The sequence below is a fragment of the Apostichopus japonicus genome, chromosome 17 (genome assembly GCF_037975245.1).
Source record: "Apostichopus japonicus isolate 1M-3 chromosome 17, ASM3797524v1, whole genome shotgun sequence".
In the NCBI taxonomy this organism is placed as follows: Eukaryota; Metazoa; Echinodermata; class Holothuroidea; order Aspidochirotida; family Stichopodidae; genus Apostichopus; species Apostichopus japonicus.
This window is the reverse complement of record NC_092577.1, coordinates 29823732-29843417: the sequence shown is the minus strand read 5'-3', so window position 1 is coordinate 29843417 and position 19686 is coordinate 29823732. Positions and strand designations below refer to the sequence as shown.

General features: G+C 39.7%; 1 protein-coding gene across 1 annotated transcript in view; it reads left to right on the top strand.

Moving 5' to 3' along the window:
* LOC139954748 (intermembrane lipid transfer protein VPS13B-like) overlaps positions 1 to 13939 on the top strand; it is a 48533-nt gene extending 34594 nt beyond the window's left edge. Inside the window, exons 41-51 of the mRNA XM_071954669.1 lie at positions 55 to 237; positions 1249 to 1383; positions 2309 to 2521; positions 2986 to 3163; positions 3558 to 4742; positions 6250 to 6426; positions 7618 to 7788; positions 8813 to 8992; positions 9625 to 9727; positions 10674 to 10926; positions 11176 to 13939. Coding sequence (XP_071810770.1) covers positions 55 to 237; positions 1249 to 1383; positions 2309 to 2521; positions 2986 to 3163; positions 3558 to 4742; positions 6250 to 6426; positions 7618 to 7788; positions 8813 to 8992; positions 9625 to 9727; positions 10674 to 10926; positions 11176 to 11418 — 3021 coding nt within the window. The 3' untranslated portion in view covers positions 11419 to 13939. The remainder of the gene's footprint in view (positions 1 to 54; positions 238 to 1248; positions 1384 to 2308; positions 2522 to 2985; positions 3164 to 3557; positions 4743 to 6249; positions 6427 to 7617; positions 7789 to 8812; positions 8993 to 9624; positions 9728 to 10673; positions 10927 to 11175) is intronic.
* The last annotated feature ends 5747 nt before the right edge of the window (positions 13940 to 19686 follow it).

Genomic DNA, 19686 nt, shown 5'->3' with positions numbered 1-19686 from the left:
GTCGTGTTTGATTTTCTTTTTCTCATTTGTTTTAATTTATTTTTTCATTTTCAGGGTAACTTTACTTTATCAGTCGTACATAATGAGAGGGAAAGCTCATCTGAGATGGTCTCCCTAGTAGATGAAAAAATCTCCCCTTTTTTGAGACCAGACCAAATGGACAAGAAGCAGTTGTTCATTGACAGCTATGTCTCATTGGAGATTCCATTTAGTTCAGAGGGGTCAAAAGATGTTGAGGTAAGTAATGATGATTGCTGTTTTTATAGGTGCTCTTAAGTGGCTGGTACACTGCCCTGACCTGATCAGGAACCTACTCAAGTCATCCATCAGGACTCACTCAAGTCATCTGTTGTGACTAAGTGTAGAATAGTCGTTGAGACCCATAATCTTACAACTGACTCCAAAAACTAAACGACCCAACTCAAGTCATCCCTTCGTGACCAAGTGTAGAATAATCATCTTGACCCAAAGTTTATAACTGACTCCTGAAAGCTTAACGACTGACGAGCCCACACAAAAACTGTTTTCTGTTATGAACCACCCAGTGCTCTGTGAAACCGGGCAGTCTTTAGTCCTGAACCACTGCACACGGCCAATTGCCAGTCCTCAGACTGCTACATGTCAAGTTTCCTCTACCGACATCAACGCCACCTAAAACTGACCTCAAAATGTTAATCAGTCAAAATTTTGGAGCACCAGCACACTGCCCGACTATATTTGATTTAACATTGAGTTGAGTCGCATTCAGCAGTGTTCGATCTACTGTTACATTTGTCCATGATCACTTTGCCTCTAATATTCATTGCAGGTCTATTATGGCCCCCAAAAAATTATCTTCTACACTTGTGACTGCTCTTTCATGTTTATTCAAATAAATTAAAAATTTGGCAAAATATTTACAAACATGAAGAAAACAAAATACACTCAGGACATTCTGGTATGTTATCGTACTGTTATTGTCATTTGGACTTAAACAGATGTTGGGTAAATCCTGATATTTCTCAGGAAAAAGACAGACTTTAGCAGAGAAATGTAAAGATCGCCATCAATTTATGAACTATACATGAGATCTTATAAGATAAATGCAGCAAAAAAATGCCTTTTTCCGCAATGCAGAACACTGTTAGGAAATGTATATACAGTATCATTAAACGGTAGTCTATACGCATGAAGCAAGAATTTGTGGTTTTGTTGAAAGCTTTTCCTGAATTTTTATACATAAATATTCCTCTTGTGTCATTCTTTCAGGTTTACCACTTTGTCGTGCAATCGGAAATTAAGGAAAAACTTCGATTTATGAAAATCCAACCTAAAGTGGTTATTTGCAATGATTATGAGAGTTCTCTTACTGTGAAGGCTGTGGAGTTTGGAGGTACAGAAAAGGTTTGTACCTTGGCACATTTTTTTTAAAACTTTACCAGGGAAAGCAATCAGAAATTATCGACGTCAGTGTAGTAAAACTGGAAATGGACCAATCGGTATGCAGAGACCGCTATTACTTTATCTTTAAGCTGTGTGGAGAATTTTAATTGCCTCGATACACAACGAATATGTTTTGTGCCTAACAAGTAAACCAGTGTACTTTGTCTGTGGAAAGATCATTCTTTAGAACCTAGTTTTTAACACCTAGGCTTTACATACTTTCATAGCCTAGCTTTTATCTGCATATTGAAAATTGTCTGTATCTTCCCTGGATTACCAGCAATTAGGCCAAAATAGATACCTTCATAGCAGACATATCTTGGCCTAGCTTTTATCTGCATATGGAATGCTTTATACAAGAGTTGTTACTATCTTCCACAAACTACCAGCATATTCCATCAATTTGTTCAGAATAGGATGAAGACCTCCAATATCTTTGATGGTATGAATTGATGGTAAAATCTGGTGGAAGACAACATGGTTGTGTAAATTTATTATGAAATACAGCAGTTGCATTCATATCTTGGTTATATCTTGGTTATATGTTCACAGTTCATCCAAAAGTTTACAAATCTGGTGATGGAATGATTGATGGACACTATCTGCACCAGAATCTCCAGGGTGGGGGTGGAGGAGGGGGTGGTCAAAGTGGATGGCACGCAAATAGTTTAGGGAGTGGTAAATGTTTTAAAGTATAAACATGCACCGGCGGCCTGTAGAAATTGCATATCATGGTCAAAGTTAGGGGCAGAGTTAGGGGTGAGCAACTAGAGGGCATGATTTGGGGACAATGCCCCCACCCCCCTCTTGGGACAATGCCCCCACCCCCTCTCCCAACTTGTTGCTGCCACTGTTAAGCAGTGAATATGGTCTTAATCATCTTCAGGTTTCGAAAGATCGACTTAAAAACCTGGAGAGGAAAGTCATCAGGCCAAACTCAACTTCGTCATCTGTCGTTTGGAAACGGTTTGGTTCAAGCGCTGCCAACCTGAGACAGTCACCTTGGAAACAGAGTATATCAATTACCCTGACAGACAGAAACTGGAGCAAGTGGGTTCATGTGGACACTGCTTGCGCTCGACAACCTATCCCAGTACCCGTAAGCATGCCGGATTTCCACTGCAGTTTTTGTGTTACCATAGCAACAGCATTGTCTGGAATGACAAATGGTTGAAAGGTTAAAGCTGATGTGTAGTGGGAGTCAGTTAATAAGAGCAACAGGACTGTTGCTCATTTAGCTTAAAGAATTCCTAGACTCAACTTATAGCCACCACTTGTTTTCGGTCAAGAATTTCTCTCAATTTTAACGACCCTAGATATTAAGACTGTCGTAAATTCTCAGAATAAATCCTTGCTAGTGAATATTTTCTCTGATCATGGATCATGTACTAAACATATTTTTGTCAGCAAACTCTTCTAGTGTAAATGATATATTTCTCACTTAAACCTAAATTTGGTATTAAAGTTTGTACTGATAAAATGTGATATTCTCATTTCCAGTGGCTTATTTCAATTTCGTGCTTAAACATGGAACCCTTGGTTTCTGTCATTCCCTTCACACAGATCGAAGCATGCGGTGTCATGCAGTTTGCTACGCTACCATTCGTCGCAGTCATGCACAAAGAAAGAGGAGTTATTTACGTCTCTTTAGCCATCGATCCATGTCCCAGGATGGTGATTACAAACAACTGCTCTTTCCCTCTACATTTAGGACAAGCAGAACCAGGGAAAGCATCCAAAGGTAATTGGTAAAAAAAATTAAAAAATAATGTTTCAAACCTGTAGGTAACCATGGGAACAAAGGTTATCGATAGTATTGTGTGTAATTTTCAAAACTTAACTTCAGAAAGAAATCTCTCTTGGTATAGGCGTTTGTCGTAATTAACGAAGCTTAGAAAAATTAAGTAAGTGAGACTACTTCACTGACAAAACTTCCCTTCCCTCCCTGCCCCAAGTTTCTTTTCTATCTTTCTTTCCTTTTCGGTAATATCCTAGCTTTTCAGCTTCTCAAACCTTGAATAAGAACTGAAGACAGAATGATAATATTGCAAATGAAAATTTTGTTATTTTGCTGTTTACTGTCAGTCATCTCTACTTGATTTTATCATTTAAAAAAAAATGTTCTTCCTTTGTAGGAAGCAAAGTCATAGAGGACGGAAGATTTCTCCCAGAATGCAATATTGTGCCACCACAACAGATGGCCCACTATAGCTACCATTCTTCCACGGATACTTCTGAACCAGTGAGAATCTGCCTTGCTGTTGCACCGTACTTCAGTGCCGTACAGTTGCCAGGGAAAAATGGCATAGCTGGCGGGGATTCAGAACCCGATTGGACAGATCCCATCGCCATAGCAACCACTTCATCTCCAATTTCAGAGATTACAGCACTGTCCACAGGAAGCTACGTTCTTGTTGCTAGTCATGTGACAGGTTCTCAGACCAATATCAATGTCGAACTCTTAAGCATGGAATCGTCTACGAGTGAGAAATCGGACGAGGAGACGAAGACTAAGACGGAAGGATGTGAGAGCTCTACTCGGGTCGTTACGCCATTCCAGCAGGTCAAGGTGAAGTTACACCTCAAATCAGTCACCTTGTCTCTGATGGACGAGCTGCAGAGCCCCGTCAAGTTTGTGGAGGCTTTACGACTCCACGCCAAGGGCATTAATCTGCTCTCTCATCCGGTGCCACACAAAGACAGAAAAGGACAACTGCAGACGTTTACCGTATCCGTGAGATCCGCACAAGTCGATAACCAAGCTCACGCCTCGGGCAGATACGACTTTCCGGTTCTATTCAAAGGAAAGAGTGGCACCGTCTCTGCCAAGAAGGAGGTCGATCACACCGACTTTGCCGAAAGTTCCGAAAACCTCAGACGAGATAGTTTTGTAGTCGTCCACGTCTCGACGGAGTTTACGGAAGAGGGCAGAGCGTTCGGTTGGCAGGACGTCTCGGTCCACATCAACCACGCGGAAGTCTTCATCGAAGACCAATTCATATTCGACACCCTTCACTTCTGCCGCTCGTTTCCTGCGGTCGCTCTGAGGTACCGTGGCGCACGTGGGAATCGAGACCGGCTACCGGGGAATGTGAGAGCCTCGCTGACGGCTCTGAGAGGACCAATCAGCATACAGCAATTGACGGTGGAACCGATCCGAGTGCTGGCGTCCGTCCACGCCTCCATGAAGTTCTTTGTGGCAGTGGACAGAACTCTCTTGACCTTTGGCCAGTTTGAAACTGGACCGGTCTTTGCAACCGTTTCTCAGTTAGGTCAGGCACTGTCCTTACACTACACCTCTGGTGCAATATTCAAAGCCGGTAAGTCGTCGGAAAATTATCCTTGGAAAATTCCTGCATCAACGACCTTTATACATATCATGCTTAAACATTATGAGTAGGTGAATATTAAACCAAAATGTTACCCTTGAAGTTTATCGCATTTTGCTGAAAATTGTTGTACTTTCGTATCGCTCTCTCTATGAGATGCCAGCTCATGCATGAAGCCAAAATTGATATTCTTCTAGTCCGTCTGCCACGTTATGAAATACTACGAAACATCAAAGAAACATTCTCAGGGTAGATTTGTGAATTTCATTCCAAAATTGGCGACCAATTTTTATCAGACGGAAAATTTCAAGGCTTCATCTTTCTTCAGGCGATTTTCAGTATTTTACTCCATTCCTAAAAGTTTGCCAAATATGATTTGGAAATAAGAAAAAAAATGTCAAGGAAAATGACTCATAATTCATAATCGCACAATAATAACTGATATTAGTGTAGAAAGCTTATATCAATCTTGTGGATTCTGCCCAAGGAGATGTATCCCTGAAGAAGCATATTGCAATCTAGCTGAAAGCACACTGGTTGAACCAAAACTTTTTCCAATTTTTTTTGGTCTTTTTATTTCAATTGAATTTCAATTAAAATTTAAGTTGTGACTAGCAATGTAGTTTAGCATGAAACAAATGGGAGTCAAATTGATAGTATTCATTTTCAAATTTTGAGTCATAGTCTAAAGCAAATGAAATATACCTGCCATATCTGTTAACCCAAAATAGACTAGAGAGAAAAAGCAAAATTATTTGCCTGTTTTGATGACTTTATTTTACAGTTACCCACAATGCATTTCCTTTGACTGTTACACTCATTGTTTGCCTAAAGCAACAGTTTGAGTTTTTGTTGGAATTATTTCCAAACCTAACGAGTATTCCTTAAAATAAAATTTGCAATTAACCAAACTAAGACATCCTTCAAGATTTTTGTTTTTCCACCAAATGAATGTAATTGAGTGAAATTAATTAATTAAAGTTATTTCAATCCTCAAGATTTTGTCCGCCAGAGACTTTCATTGAAGTACGAAAACATGGGCGAAAAAAGCAACGTTCAAAATTTTCAAAATTTTGGACTTGACTAAATCATTACCAACTAACAGTTAACTCTGTGATGGGATTAAAATAGACTAAAAATTGAGATATTTATCCATTTTCAACCCCAAAACTTGTTTTAAGCATTATTTACTAAATGTATTTAGGAGTGTTAGCTCAGGGGTTAACGCTGGTGCCTTTCAATCATAAGGTCGCGAGTTTGAGTCACTCCAAGCTTAATGTATGTCGTCCAGTTACAGAGTTGTTGACAATTGACAATTCATAATCATGGACTATAAATATGAATCTAAGAGACTGACTTCGGTCAGCTTGCGGCTTTGATAAGCCAATGATGGCTTCTTCGCGAGTTCCTGCTTGCAGGAGGATCTAAAGTACATACATACATACATCCTTCAAGTTGTTCTTTCATACTTCATGTGCTACTCTTATATTTTTCTCAGGGTGGGTTCTTGGTTCGTTAGAGATTCTTGGCAATCCAGCCGGTCTTCTTAGGAGCTTGAGTTCTGGGTTGGCTGATACCATCCTTCTACCCTACGAGGGTCTCATACGAGGACCGACAGCCTTCATCTCCGGCGTTGCAGGGGGACTGAGTTCACTGGTCTGGCAAGTGACTGCTGGTAAGAATTGGTCACGTAAATCATGTAGATTGTGCGCGAAGGAGGGAGGGGGTGGGGAGCAGCGTCTGGCCACAACTTCACCTCTGAGGCTCATCGGTACATCCTAAGACACAAGAATGTGTCAGACAGTGTTATGGTATACATACATACATGCTTGGTAGTCGGGCCGGGGGAGGTGTAGGGGGTTAGAGAGCAAAATAACTTCTCTGAAGTTATAGAGTCATCTGTATTTTCAAGCTTTACTGCTTAGAAATCTGTCAGTAAATTACTTAAACAGGGGGAGCGTGGGGATGGGGAAAAGGGGTGGGCAGTGGTGTAGCCAGCATTCTATTGTTAGGGGGGCAAGATTTTTCGTAAGGGGGGCAACCCCGTGATAGTTGATGGTAGGAGTTACCAAGAAATATATGTATTAATGGACACCTCGTCTGCACAAATGCACATCCAATCGTTCAGTGGAACATGACACACTGATTACCAAGTTCTGACCTTATATGAAGTATGAACATGAGCCTTGAGAATGAATACTTTTGATTAGAACTCGAAAAAATGTAAAAAAGAAGTATTTTGAATACATCGCTGGATTTCATTTGGGGGGCAAGACTGTAGCACAAAGCAAATTTGGGGGGGCATTGCCCCTCCTGGCGCCCCTCTGTCTACGCCACTGGCGGTGGGGCGGGTGGATTGGTACATCCTTTAATGAGATACTTATGCTATAATTCATTTATCAAAGGGAACTTAAAGGAGAACTGTCTGACAAAATGCTATTCCTAGCAGGCTGAAAGACACCACATCTGTTGCAGTTATCCAAGCTGTGAAAAGTCATGTAAAACATGTGTTTTTTCTATCCAAAAAACCTTCCTAAATTGTTTTTTTTCCCCTTAGAATTAAGATTTTCATTTATTACAAAGCAGTTATACATTATGCATGGACTGATCTTTTCATGTTAAAGTTAAGAAATACAAGATTCTGGAATATTCTCTCCACCCAGGGGTTAAATGGGTACCTGTGAGGTAACTTGTCATTGGGCGCCGTATATAACTGCTGCCTACTGGAGGGATTGTCTCTGGGGCAGGTTATCATTGACCAGGGGTAATATAACGTCTGTAAAGTGCTTTGAGACCTATCGCTGGTATAAAGCGCTATATAAAAAGCAAATATGATTATTATTCTATTCACTCTTCTGTCTGACAGGTGCCCTCACGTCAGTTACAACGTTCGCTACCAGTGTCAGCAGAAATCTTGACAGGTTGTCACTCGATCAAGACCACTTGGTCAGACAAGAGACGGCCAGACGAAGAATCCCGCATGGACCAACCGAAGGGATAACTCAAGGGTTAAGTCACTTTGGGATCAGTTTACTCGGTAAGGCCTTGAAAAGATCCAATTCACATTTCTTTGTAAAGCGTTACTTCTAAGATGTAATACAGAATATTAATCAGAACAAAATATGTCTCGTTCGTATGTCACCTAGTATAAGGATCAGGTTACTGCCAAATACTTGAAATTTTAAGCAGCTCTGTAACTTTATATCTAGCATCAAAGCGTATACTGCCTAGGCCTGTTGGATGCTGACCTATGAAGGATACGGTTTGAATGACAGAATTAAAAAAAAAAATTAAAAAATTCACATCAATACAATAGAAAATTCCCATTCGTATATCCTATGATAATACCTGTGGTATTGTTTCGGTGTCTGATTGCTCAAGTAGGATACTTTAATGCATGTCAGTGGGGTATCTAAGATTTCTTAAAAGGTGAGGGGGAGGGGGCGGGGATGGGTGATTGGGGGAGGATGGAGGCAAGTAACAGCAGACACTAAAATTGCTGCTGCCCTATTGTTGTATGAGAAAACATCGGTTGAAGTAACGAATGCCTTTATGTTGAAAGCATAATGCAATATGTACCTTAATGTTTTAAGTGCCCTCCCGCTGAAAAAAAAAAATTCCAGATTGTGGAGTTCCCTTCCCTGCATTAAGATATATTTTCCATAGAAGAGGGTGTTGAATTTTATAGTTTGTTTATCTTGTTGAGGATGAAAACAAAAGATCTGATGGTTAGTAGATATTTATAAGTCCTTGATCAACTTTCAGCGAAGGTTAAATCTGAAGACAAGAAGCTGTAGTCATTGCTCATTTCCAAACTTTTTGCCTACTTTAAGAAAGGCTGTTGTCTCAAAAACCAATGAAATATATCAAAAGATAAAATTGCTCTCTAAATCATCCCATTTTGTCGTGCCTAACGCTGACATTTTATTTTGTGTCGTCCATACTGATTTCTGCTTTGTAACCATTGTAAACTTATTGTAATTCACTGGTCTGTAAAGATATGTTATTGAAGAAGTTGATATCATTAGCCATCTGACCTTTGACCTCCGTCTCTCTAACAGGCGCTATCGCAGGAATAGCCGACCAACCGATCCGAGGGTTCCAAAGAGCTGGTAACGCGGGAGAAGGTTACCGTGGTGACCAAGCGAGAGAGGTCATATCAGGTCTCGGTAAAGGACTCGTCGGAGCAGTGGTCAAACCCATAGGTGGCGCTGCAGAGCTTGTTTCCCAAACTGGACAGGGTATTGCCTCTTTGCTCTTTGTTCATGTTGTGGCGACGATGTTTAGTCTCGATATATATATAACGTAATCTTCCCCACTTGGAGAATCTGTTGGGTTTTTTTTCTTTGCTTAAACCCAGTTTGTCTGCAGTAACTAGCTTTCCTTGGATGGGGCAAATGGCTGTATCTATAATTACAGGATAATCGAGCGGTTTTGGGTTGGAAGAAATAAAGGCTATAGATCTCACACAGAGCTTAATTCGCACTAATAATAACTTTTGTTCGTTGAAAAGTGGAAGGTGACTATAATATGCAACCAGGTCCGTTTAAATTCAACCGTATTGTTAGTAATGCATTTATACAAGTACCTATTGAGCCAGAGTATTCCAAAGGGTCTATTAAACCCCCCTCCCCTTAGCAGTTCTTCATTAAACAGTAGCAGATCAAAGGTACAGAGATGGAGGATGGTGGTTGGCGTCGAGGGGGGCGGGGGAATGGGCGGAGGGAGGAAGTGTACTGGATAAAGAGAAATTTTGACTGCCAATCTGAGTGCATTTTTAGGTAAGGTATTGATCGTGTGAAAGTGTTCTTAATATCCCAAAATAATTATAAATTTAACAAGTTATTATTATGATTTTTTCTTCTCCTTTAAGGTATCCTGCATGGGACAGGGTTAGCTGAGGTTTCTAAAAGGGTCTCCATGCAACATGTGGAACTGAGAGCGAAGTTTCCAAATGCTCAGGTCAAATATGCATGGTGAGTGATTATGTGATGGTATGATGCCACAGCATACTGACTCCTGATTGGTTGCTAGAGTTAGATTTTCATGACATTTTCTTATATATTTGTACAAAAGCAACTTCTTTTTGAAAGTGAAACTCTTTTTGGCTATGAGTATCTATTTTTTTGCATAACTTATGACAAAAAAACCACTCAAAAATGGGAGTCGAAGCTTTAAAGTTATTGAATACTGTGTTGTCAGGTGCAATATCTGTAGTCTGGATCATCAAATGGGAGGGAGGAAAAACGATTATTATTATTATTAAATTATACAAGTAGGTCATTTGTAGTATCTATTCCTTCTTCCAAGGGACTTGTGATACTCACTTGAGGTAACATCGTCATGACTACGGTTACTGGTTCTCGATGTAAGGGGTTGAAAGTCGATCAAGTTGGCTTTGGTTTCTGTGCCAAGGATATATCTGGTGTGATTTTTGTTAAAAAATATCAGAGAAAAGGATCTTGAATGAAGCGAGGGTTGCCAGTGCTAGATTTTTGTGAATCTTTTAAAATTGTACAAAAGCAAGTTTATTTCGAAAGTGAACCTTTTTGTAAAATTGCGTGTCCAGTTTTTTTTTACAAAAAGCCACTCAAAAAGGGAATGGAATTTAAATTTATTGAATAGTGTGTTGCCAGGTGCAATATCTATAGTAGGAATTTAAATTTATATTTTGTTTAAAAAAAATTGGTTTTCTTGTTTTCAATCATTTACTGACAAGGTAATGCTATGAAACGTTTCATGATTTGAGATGCTTATATTGATTTTACAGTAGATTTTTGGTCTTCTCGTCTTTTAAAAACTGATAGAATTTGCTTTACCGAAGTTTTCATTTGAGGAGGTCTTTGTGAATGCGTAAAAAGAAATGCTCGGGTAGAGTAGTATTTTTCCATTTTTTTGATTTTTTTTTTTATTTACCGACAGGAAAATGCTGCTAAATCTTCCGAACCCTGAGATTATTTTTATGAGTAAGGTTACAAGCATCACCCATCACGGTTTACATCACTCTGGCGCCCTCGTTCTTACACCCGAAGTGCTCTTCGTGATCGGCGTCAGCGAGGACTCACACCAGCAGGCGTTCCCGCTAGACCAGACGCAGTGCTTCCCTCTAAGGGAGTCCGACGAGGGACTGCGATTCGTGGTCCGAGGTGCCTCCACCCCGATTACTAGCCCAGAGGTAATGGTATAGTTGTCTCTCCGATTATACTGTCTTGTATAAATACAGCATAATTTGGTGGTACCCATCCTGAAGGCCTAACTAAGGAAGGGGGGGGGGTATAAATGGTGGCCTGCGGGGGATAACCCAGCCCACGACCAAATGTTATAACACTGCTAAAATGAAGTTCTCCTAAATTATTAACAGCCAGAAATTGCAATAAAAAATTTGTTACCGATTTTTTTATCTTTTTCTTTCATCTTCCTGTAGGTTCCAGAAACATCCGATCTCATAGCTGACTTTGTAGATGTTTCGTCCAGTTTTGTGGGCTCAACGGACGAGTTGACCAACACCACCAGCGTGGGTGTGGTCCCCGAAAGCCCCACCAGCTCGGCGGACTCCTGGACGTTTACATTCTTCATGAATTGCCACGTCAGGACCACGTTCATCAGTATCTTCGATAAGACGAAAAGACAGCTGCCCGGAGAGAGTTATTTGCCGAAGAATTTTTAATAAAATTCCCACTTGTCGCTATGACACTCTTGTAATATCGAGCGTCTCTCTTCCTATTGGCTTATAACAAATGGGTACGGTTTCGAACGGGTGAGGCAACATATCATTCAGGAAATCAATAGAGTATAATTAATTCAAGTCACATTGTTATTCATTGTAACACACCAATGGCAAATGTTTCAAAATGTGCCGTTGGACCTGCCTCTGCTTAGTAGAGGGGTTGGACCTGCCTCTGCTTAGTAGAGGGCCAGACGATTCGATCCATACAGTGTCCTCTGTTTACAGGCATAGAATAAAAAATAAATTAATAACAGAAAGATTGAAAGTTTGCTTTATTCTCTCTCTTCCTGTATTTTGTGTGTTAAAGTGTATTGAGTCGATCCGTTTTGGAATTTTACAAAGCCAAATTGGGTATTATTCAAATTGTATTACAATTGGGTCCATTAAAGACAGCGTCCTAGATTTGTGCAAGAACTGCCAACAATTAACGAGCAAGTAATTAATACATCCATGAGAGTGTAACAATTTAACTGACCAGGCACTTTTTCCATTATTAGTAGTAATCATTGTTAATCACATATAAAAGTCAAAAGAAGAATTTTGTGAATTTGCCAAAATTTGTATCAAATTTTTCCTTAGTCAAGTTGATTGGGTTACAAAGCAGTGTTAGTTTCTAGTAGTATAACATTATTAGTAACAAGAAACAATAATTGTGCATAGAATCACATTTAGTGTGACCTACCTGTAATGGGAGGAGATTAAGTTAGGTACACCCAGATCTCCCTATTCCTGAATTTGTTTTTTTATCGATGGTGTCTCCTGTTATCAGAGATTAAAGCGTTTTTTAGACGTTTAAATGTTTTCTTGAATTTGACAAATTACTCTGTTTATATAGCAAATACTCTAGATAAATGTAACTTTTTAATTTTTGTTTGTTTCTTTCTTTGTGTGTGTCTGCGATTAATCATCATGAACAAAAACATATTAAACAATTAAGATAAAAAGACTTTCATAACAGTAGAAGTTAAAAACAATATAACAATAAAGTTTAATAAAAACAATAAAAAAATTAAATGAAATATTAAATAAACTAAAGTATGATATAAACATGTGTCCTGGGAAATTTATATATTCAAATACTGTGTTATGATTTTTCCTCTTATTTGCAACTTTACTTTCTTGACAATGTTTTGGTTACCATGGAAACATCTGTTTTACTATTAATTTAATTTGTAATTTATCATAATTTTTCATATGACTATTTATTTTCTGTACTGAAAGAATTTTTTTGTAAATTATTTTTCTTTTCATTTCTACTGTGAATTTTGTGTGGAGAAAGGTGTAATAACAAAAACACAAATTATTTGCAATATATCTATGGTATCAGACACTCTTTAATTCGGAAGATGATACCTTTCATCGCCTTTTCCTTCTTTCTTACCATACTTTTTTATTCCTTGCCAAATTGCATGTGCATGCATGCGTGAGTGCATCATTTTGAATTATGAATGATAACTCAAAAGTTGAACTTAATACTGACATTAAAATTACGTCCACCATAGTGAATACAGGAACCCCCATTGTTTTTGTGTAGATATCAAAAGGTCAGTTGAGGTCAAAGTTTAAAAAGTCATACAACTTACAACATAAGATTACATGTGTCAATCTTGACTAATCAAAGTTATGTAAGGAGAAATCATAATATCAGGCATGAGCTTTTTCCGCGAATTCGCGCAATATCCGTGATTTCTTTTCTACCTCGGGGACGAAAACTTTTATCCTAACACACTGTAGCATACGCAAACTGGAGCCTATACCGCAATTTTTGCAGAGTGCCGTGATTTTTATTTTACCCCAGGCTCATCCCTGTAATATTCACATGCAGTCTAACTTTCGTGACTATTTGACTTTGGCAAAATCAATCTTTCAGACCTCAATATTGAGTTATTTATCTATGAAAAAAAATAATATTTTTTTTTATCCTATACACAGTCTAACTTTCATGACTATTTTACTCTGGCAAAATAACTCTCTAAGAAGTCAGTATTGAGTCCTTAGTTATTTATAAAACTGTTTAAAAAAAACAATAATATTTTTCTTTATTAGCATTCATGTGCAAATGGCAAAGGAGAGGAGGGAAATATTCTCTAAACAACAATAATTCATAAATTGGAAGTTGATCAGTTGATAATTATTATGATTTTTCTTTGTTGCTAAGGGAAGGCAAATGAGCTTTCTCGTGTTACCAGGCAACACTCAGTATTAAAATTAACGGTGTTCAAATGATATTAATAGAGAATCCTCAATGGCATGTTGTGCTAACTGAATATTGTCCGGTGATAGCAATTTCATATTTCACTATTCACTTTCAACCTAAGATTTCCTATAAAACTGAGTTTGTACAGTGGTTCAGACAGTATTCACATAATCGCCATTGTTCAAATATCTTCCGGATGTTATAACAGTTTTGATTCAGAGAAGTATACTACGGTAAACTTGAATAAACTTTCAGAAAAGTCTATCACAAATTGTTTGTTGTGAATTTTCCGCCCTGTATCTGGTCCCTGATCCTCGTGAGAAATTTCGTAGATTATCTCCAACAGCATCGCAGACGGTTGCTGTAGAAACGATATGTGCCATTTAGGATAAATTTGATCTTTCTCGTATGCCTGTTTACTTGCCTTACCTGTTTACTTACTGTTATTTATTTCCTACGTCCGTCCCCCTTCCCTCACCCCTCCCTCTTTCCCCCTCCCTAACCCCTCGACTTACTCTTGTATGAATTAAGTGTGCTTTGATCGAAGTTGTTCAAGCTCTCCATCGATCGTGGACTACATTCAGCCGTTCTAATAATAACCCAAATGCCTGACTGATCACTATGTAGTAATACATTGATTGTAATTGATCGACAGACGACTACACAAGGCAAAGTGATTACTGAACGTTGCCGGGAAACATGACAATATCAGTCACGTGATACGACGGATAAACGATCGCGCCTCGATGCACAATGTGAGATTTCACTACCCGTTACATTAATTGGCATTGCTCGTTCTGTATAACACACTTCGAAAGAATTTTTGAAGTACTATGGCGGTAGGAGGGTCTCTGGGATGGTTGCTGATCGTTTTGTGATATTCATAAGGTTGTAGTGTAAATATTTTTGAATATTAGAACTTGACAATAATAATGACGAAAAAGGGATAAATCCGTTGCATATTTTCAAAAACAAGTTTCTCTGAATATTTTGAAAATTTTCAAGGTAAACATTGAACAAACAATTTTATTCAAATTATTCTAACCTGTGTTCACGTTTATAGAAAAAAAAGTATGAGAATTTGCGGTAAGGCTTGAACCTGTTTTTGCGGCATCCCTTTCCAACATTTTAATTTACAACTTTTTTTATAATTGAAAGGGGGGGGGGTAGAAAAGAAAAATTCCCGCAAAACAACACCACAGTATCGTTGAGTAAATATTAAAACAATGTTATTAAAACATATCACTTATAACCATCTTTCATAGCGTTCTGAAAATATTGAAGCTAAATATTGAGTAACCGCTCACCCCATACACAAATTATTTAGGCCAAGGTGCTTGGTCAGCAGAGAGGCATTAGCAAACTGACCCATGCCTAAAGGATGGAGAGACTACAAATCTCTTGTTTAGATCGGACAGGAGGGCATATTCCTTAATTCCCCGCCACCACCCCGCCATCAGACTCTCCAGCGAGATGACTAAACCCCACACACAGACCCTGAGGTGAATCCTGCTTTTGGGGTACGGCTACCCACCGCGTCAATAGTGTTAAGTCTGACTTCCTTCCCATTACCACTGGTGCTCCTCAGGGCTCAAGTCTTGCCCCACCCCCCCCCCTCTTGATCATTTTTGTAAATCATCTGAGATTATGTCTTGTTTTTTTCTGAAGTTAATATAGCCGTATACATGCTGATGACACTGTATTCTATCTAAGGACGTCCATGTTGTGAGGTCCACCTTACAAAGTGAGTATCCATGACTGGCTCATTGCGAGTTAACATATTTCGAATGTTAGTAAAACTAAGTCTGGGGGGCACAGGGGGGCACCAGCATTTGATGGGGGGGCACTTAGGTGGATACGGATCGCCGTCCTGGGGGAGGGGTCTAAGGGGAGGGGTGCTCCTCCAGGCGCGGCGGAACGGGGAAATTATTGGGGGGGGGGGGCTAATGTGTAGAGACTATCTAAGCGGAGCGCCCAGATGGCCGGAAACGGCACTTCCCGAGTGTTTTATGCTGCAAATACCTAGCCCTAAAATATGGGTCTCAAGCCTGCAATTTCTCAGATTGCACGTAAAAGTCTGTAAAAACATAGTCATTTGTATATTTGATGGTGTTTTAAGAGAGTAGCTATTACTCGTAGTGTACTCGCAAAGACGTTTTTGAGTGTAGTAAGGGGATGTTGGAGAACTGGCTGAAATGAAGCAAGTCATTGGCCTAAGACGAATAGTTGTGTTGCGCTTACCGGTACTCACACTCACTGCTTCCACTTTTTACGGGGCGTGAAGACGCGGTTGGGGTGACAATTTGGTCTATAGCCAGGGGACGGGCCGAGGGTCCCCCAGCATTTACTAAAATTATTACACCTATATAGTATACATGTGCATCGGACAGATCGACAAGTATGCATTGAAAAATGGGCAGATGCACGTTTCGGAGCCTTGGTAAATATTGGGGGGCTTATCATGCATTTGCCCCCTCAACTTTTTCATTGGGGGCTGAGCCCCCCAAGCCCCCCGGTTCCGCCGCCACTGCCCCCCTCCCCTTTGGAAAATTTTCGCATACGGAGGATGGGCTAGATGCAAAATGCTGCCACATTTGATGCTAAATTCGATTTGAAGGTATCTCCAGAAATTGCTATTTTTGAGGTAATGATTTTAACAAGGCGCAGAATTTTGCAGAGGATATGAACCACATGCTGTCGATATTATGCCTAACCCTATCAATAGAACCTACATTTGTTGAATTAATGTGTGCATGACCCCCGACTCCTTTCTTGTCCCTCTCGTTTTCGCCCATTATCTATTAAGATGTAACAGGTTCCAGCATCGTTATTGGCTCCTATCAGGGATCTCACCATGCAATCCAAAGTTTGATCACACATCGAGTATGGCTCAGTATGCAGGTGTGAACATTCGCCATTTGTTCCTACAAGCATCTGGCCTCAAATGACCTCTGCACCCCCTACACAACAGGGTTAATATATGGGTCCACAAATATAGGCAAGTATGGTGCCTGCGGACCCTCACATTTTCACATTTCGTCAGCTCCTAACCTGTCAACCTCAGACCAAGGCAACATACCGCAGTACCCTCCCTCTCACAGTCATGTAGCTCGCGAAGCGGACGTGTATATCCGCTGGTATGGCGTGAGCACTGACACATTCAATGTAAATATCGACACCTGTTGTGATGGCGCGGGTTACGACTTCGATACCCGACGTTCAAGGATAAACTTTTTCATTTTTTCGCAGCTCATTTGAAGAAAATACGAATTACTGTGCTTCTTTGTCCTTATGAAAAACCAACTCAGATGATGGGAGTTGAATATAACACAATATATATATATTTTTTTACCAACCCAAATCTCAGATGGGGGGCACTCGGGGGGCACTAGGTTTTCCAGGGGGGCACGTGCCCCCTGGCCCCCCCCCCTTGGCGACGCCACTGGTCACTGGTGGTCTTATCACTTATGACACTCGGAATATTTTGTAATGTACAGGGGCGTATCCAGGGGGGGCGCAACAGGCGCGCGCCCCCCTATTGGCCGTCACCAAAAAAAAAAAAAAGTTAAGCAAAAAAAAAATTGATGACGACCTTCATGTGAGATGTCGGTGATCGCTCAACCCCCCCCCCCTCCCGTATGCTTTATTTTTTGTTTGCCAAAAAAAGGTTCTTGCGAAGTTCGGCGGCATAATAGTTTTAGAAACATAGATGGTAATTGTGTTTGTATTATCACTATAAACACTAAATGACATGCCAGCCATACTAAATTGTGCATTTTGTGTCCATATTTACTGGAAATGTTGCTTATTATTAAGGTCGAAAAATGGATCACATATGGCCATGGGCGGCGATCCTGGGTGGAGGGGGGATATATCTCCCTATGAAAATGGGTGGAGGGGATGTAATGCACCATATCCCCCCCCTTCACCAAATGCCAGGGATAAGAATATTTTCATGCCTAAATTTATGCATCTTCGTTAATGTACGGCTCTTTTTTAGCTTCATTTCTCGCCTACCATAAACGCAGTGCGATCTTTCAAATAAAGCGTCTTTATAAAGCAAAAATAGTTGACTGTAGGCTTCATTGGCCCTATAACAACAAAATGTATTATTGCGCCCACGGTATTGATATAGTACATATATGCACCCTCATAGTATTCATATAGGCCCTATAGTAGGCCTACACACGTACATGTTCCCTCGAACAGCTGAGAATCTCATGTAACCAGGGTAATGCTTAATACACGTTTCACCTGGATGCCCTAGCAATCGGTACCTAGGAATGTAACTATGTGTAATTGTGTATTGCATGTGTATAGGCCTATAATAGCCTGCATGAGGCCATTTTCTTCATCGAATAATATAACAGAGCTCCCAAACATTCTAACGTTGCGCCTGAAACAAGATTGACAGGGGCAATTTTCCCAAAATAACACCCGAAATTTAAAAAAAAAAGTATTTTGGATCCTGATTATGAGATATTTCGGACATGACATCCCTATTTTAAAGTTGGGTATATGCCGCTTGGAAACCTCGGGAAGTGCCGTTTCCGGCCATCTAGAGGGTTTGTTAATCCCAAAATTTTCTTGTACGCTTCGCGCCATCTCATGGTGGCGCTACGCTTAGATAGTCAACAAGGTCATACCCCCCCCCCCCACTCGGAAGTACAGATCGCCGCCAATGCATATGACACCATTTTGCATTTCAGCCCTTCTTTGAAAGCAAAAATTGTACACCCCTCCCCTTAGACCCATCCCCCAGGACGGCGATCATTCATGCCTGGCGCCCCCCCCCCCATTGGAAAATCCTGGACACGCCCCTGATGTATACTCTAATTTTACTTCATATTAACTATTGCTCGCCAGTTTGCAATTGTACCCTCCCCAAAATTACCTACATTCAGCGTCTTCAAAATCGTCGTATGGGTATTTTACCAAACAGCCTTCACTCACAGAGCCTTGCCCATAGATCTGCTTTAAATTTAAGTGAGCTCAAATTTATGAGTTATATTAACAAAGCATTCAACTGTAATATATGTGTTCAAGTGTGGAAAATTGTTCATGGTCATGCTCCTGAACTTTCTGGCTAACATATTTACCACCAAATCAGAGAGATACCCCCACAATGGTATTTGGTCTCGCTCTTCCACCAAATTAGATGTGTATATATTGAAAGGGTTCACAAGGATTCATTCCAGAACATTGGAGTCAGAGCCTGGAACATTCTGATCCACACGAAATCCAAAACTTCCATACTCTGAGATGTTTGTAAAATAACTGCAATTTCATTCTTCAAAATCATGTTCCGCAATTGATTTAAGTCTTTTTTAACCGTGCAATCTTTCACTCTTACGATACGACGTGTTTCATTATTTTTAAAATTTCTTTTGAATTTTTTATTGGCTTTCTGAAGTTTGTGTACTGCATATTTATTCTATACTTCTGTTTGTACATGTTATTTTTTATTTATTTATTTTTTATTTATGTTCTTTGTTTGTAAAGTTTATGTTTTAGCTCCAATGAAAAACAATCCTTTGGGACTGATTTGGATTCGAAATAAACTTGAAACTTGAAACCGCTCTCGTGATGCGCAAGAAATATGAATTACTTTAGTATTACCGGAGAGAACATCTGAACTTTGAAGTCTGTTTACCTACGAGTATTTCCATAGACACCTAAAGAAGTGTCATTAGTCTAAGGCGAGATTTTAATCGGGAATCCATCTGTTAACAATTCGAGGTAATCTATTGTCTAATATCGTACACTAAATTGTGTACCTGAAATCAGGACTACAATGTTTCGTTGAGACCACTTAATGTTTGTTGTCTTGTTTACCAAACAACCTATTTGGTTTCATTTGTTAAATGTTTATTCATTTAAAAACTTTTGTATCGTTCCTAGTGGACAATAGTAATTTACATTGAATATTCAGTAGGTCCCAAAGCTCCCCCTTAGCAACAGAGCTGTGTTATAAACAATTTTGTGTTAACTGTATTAGTGTGTCGTACGCT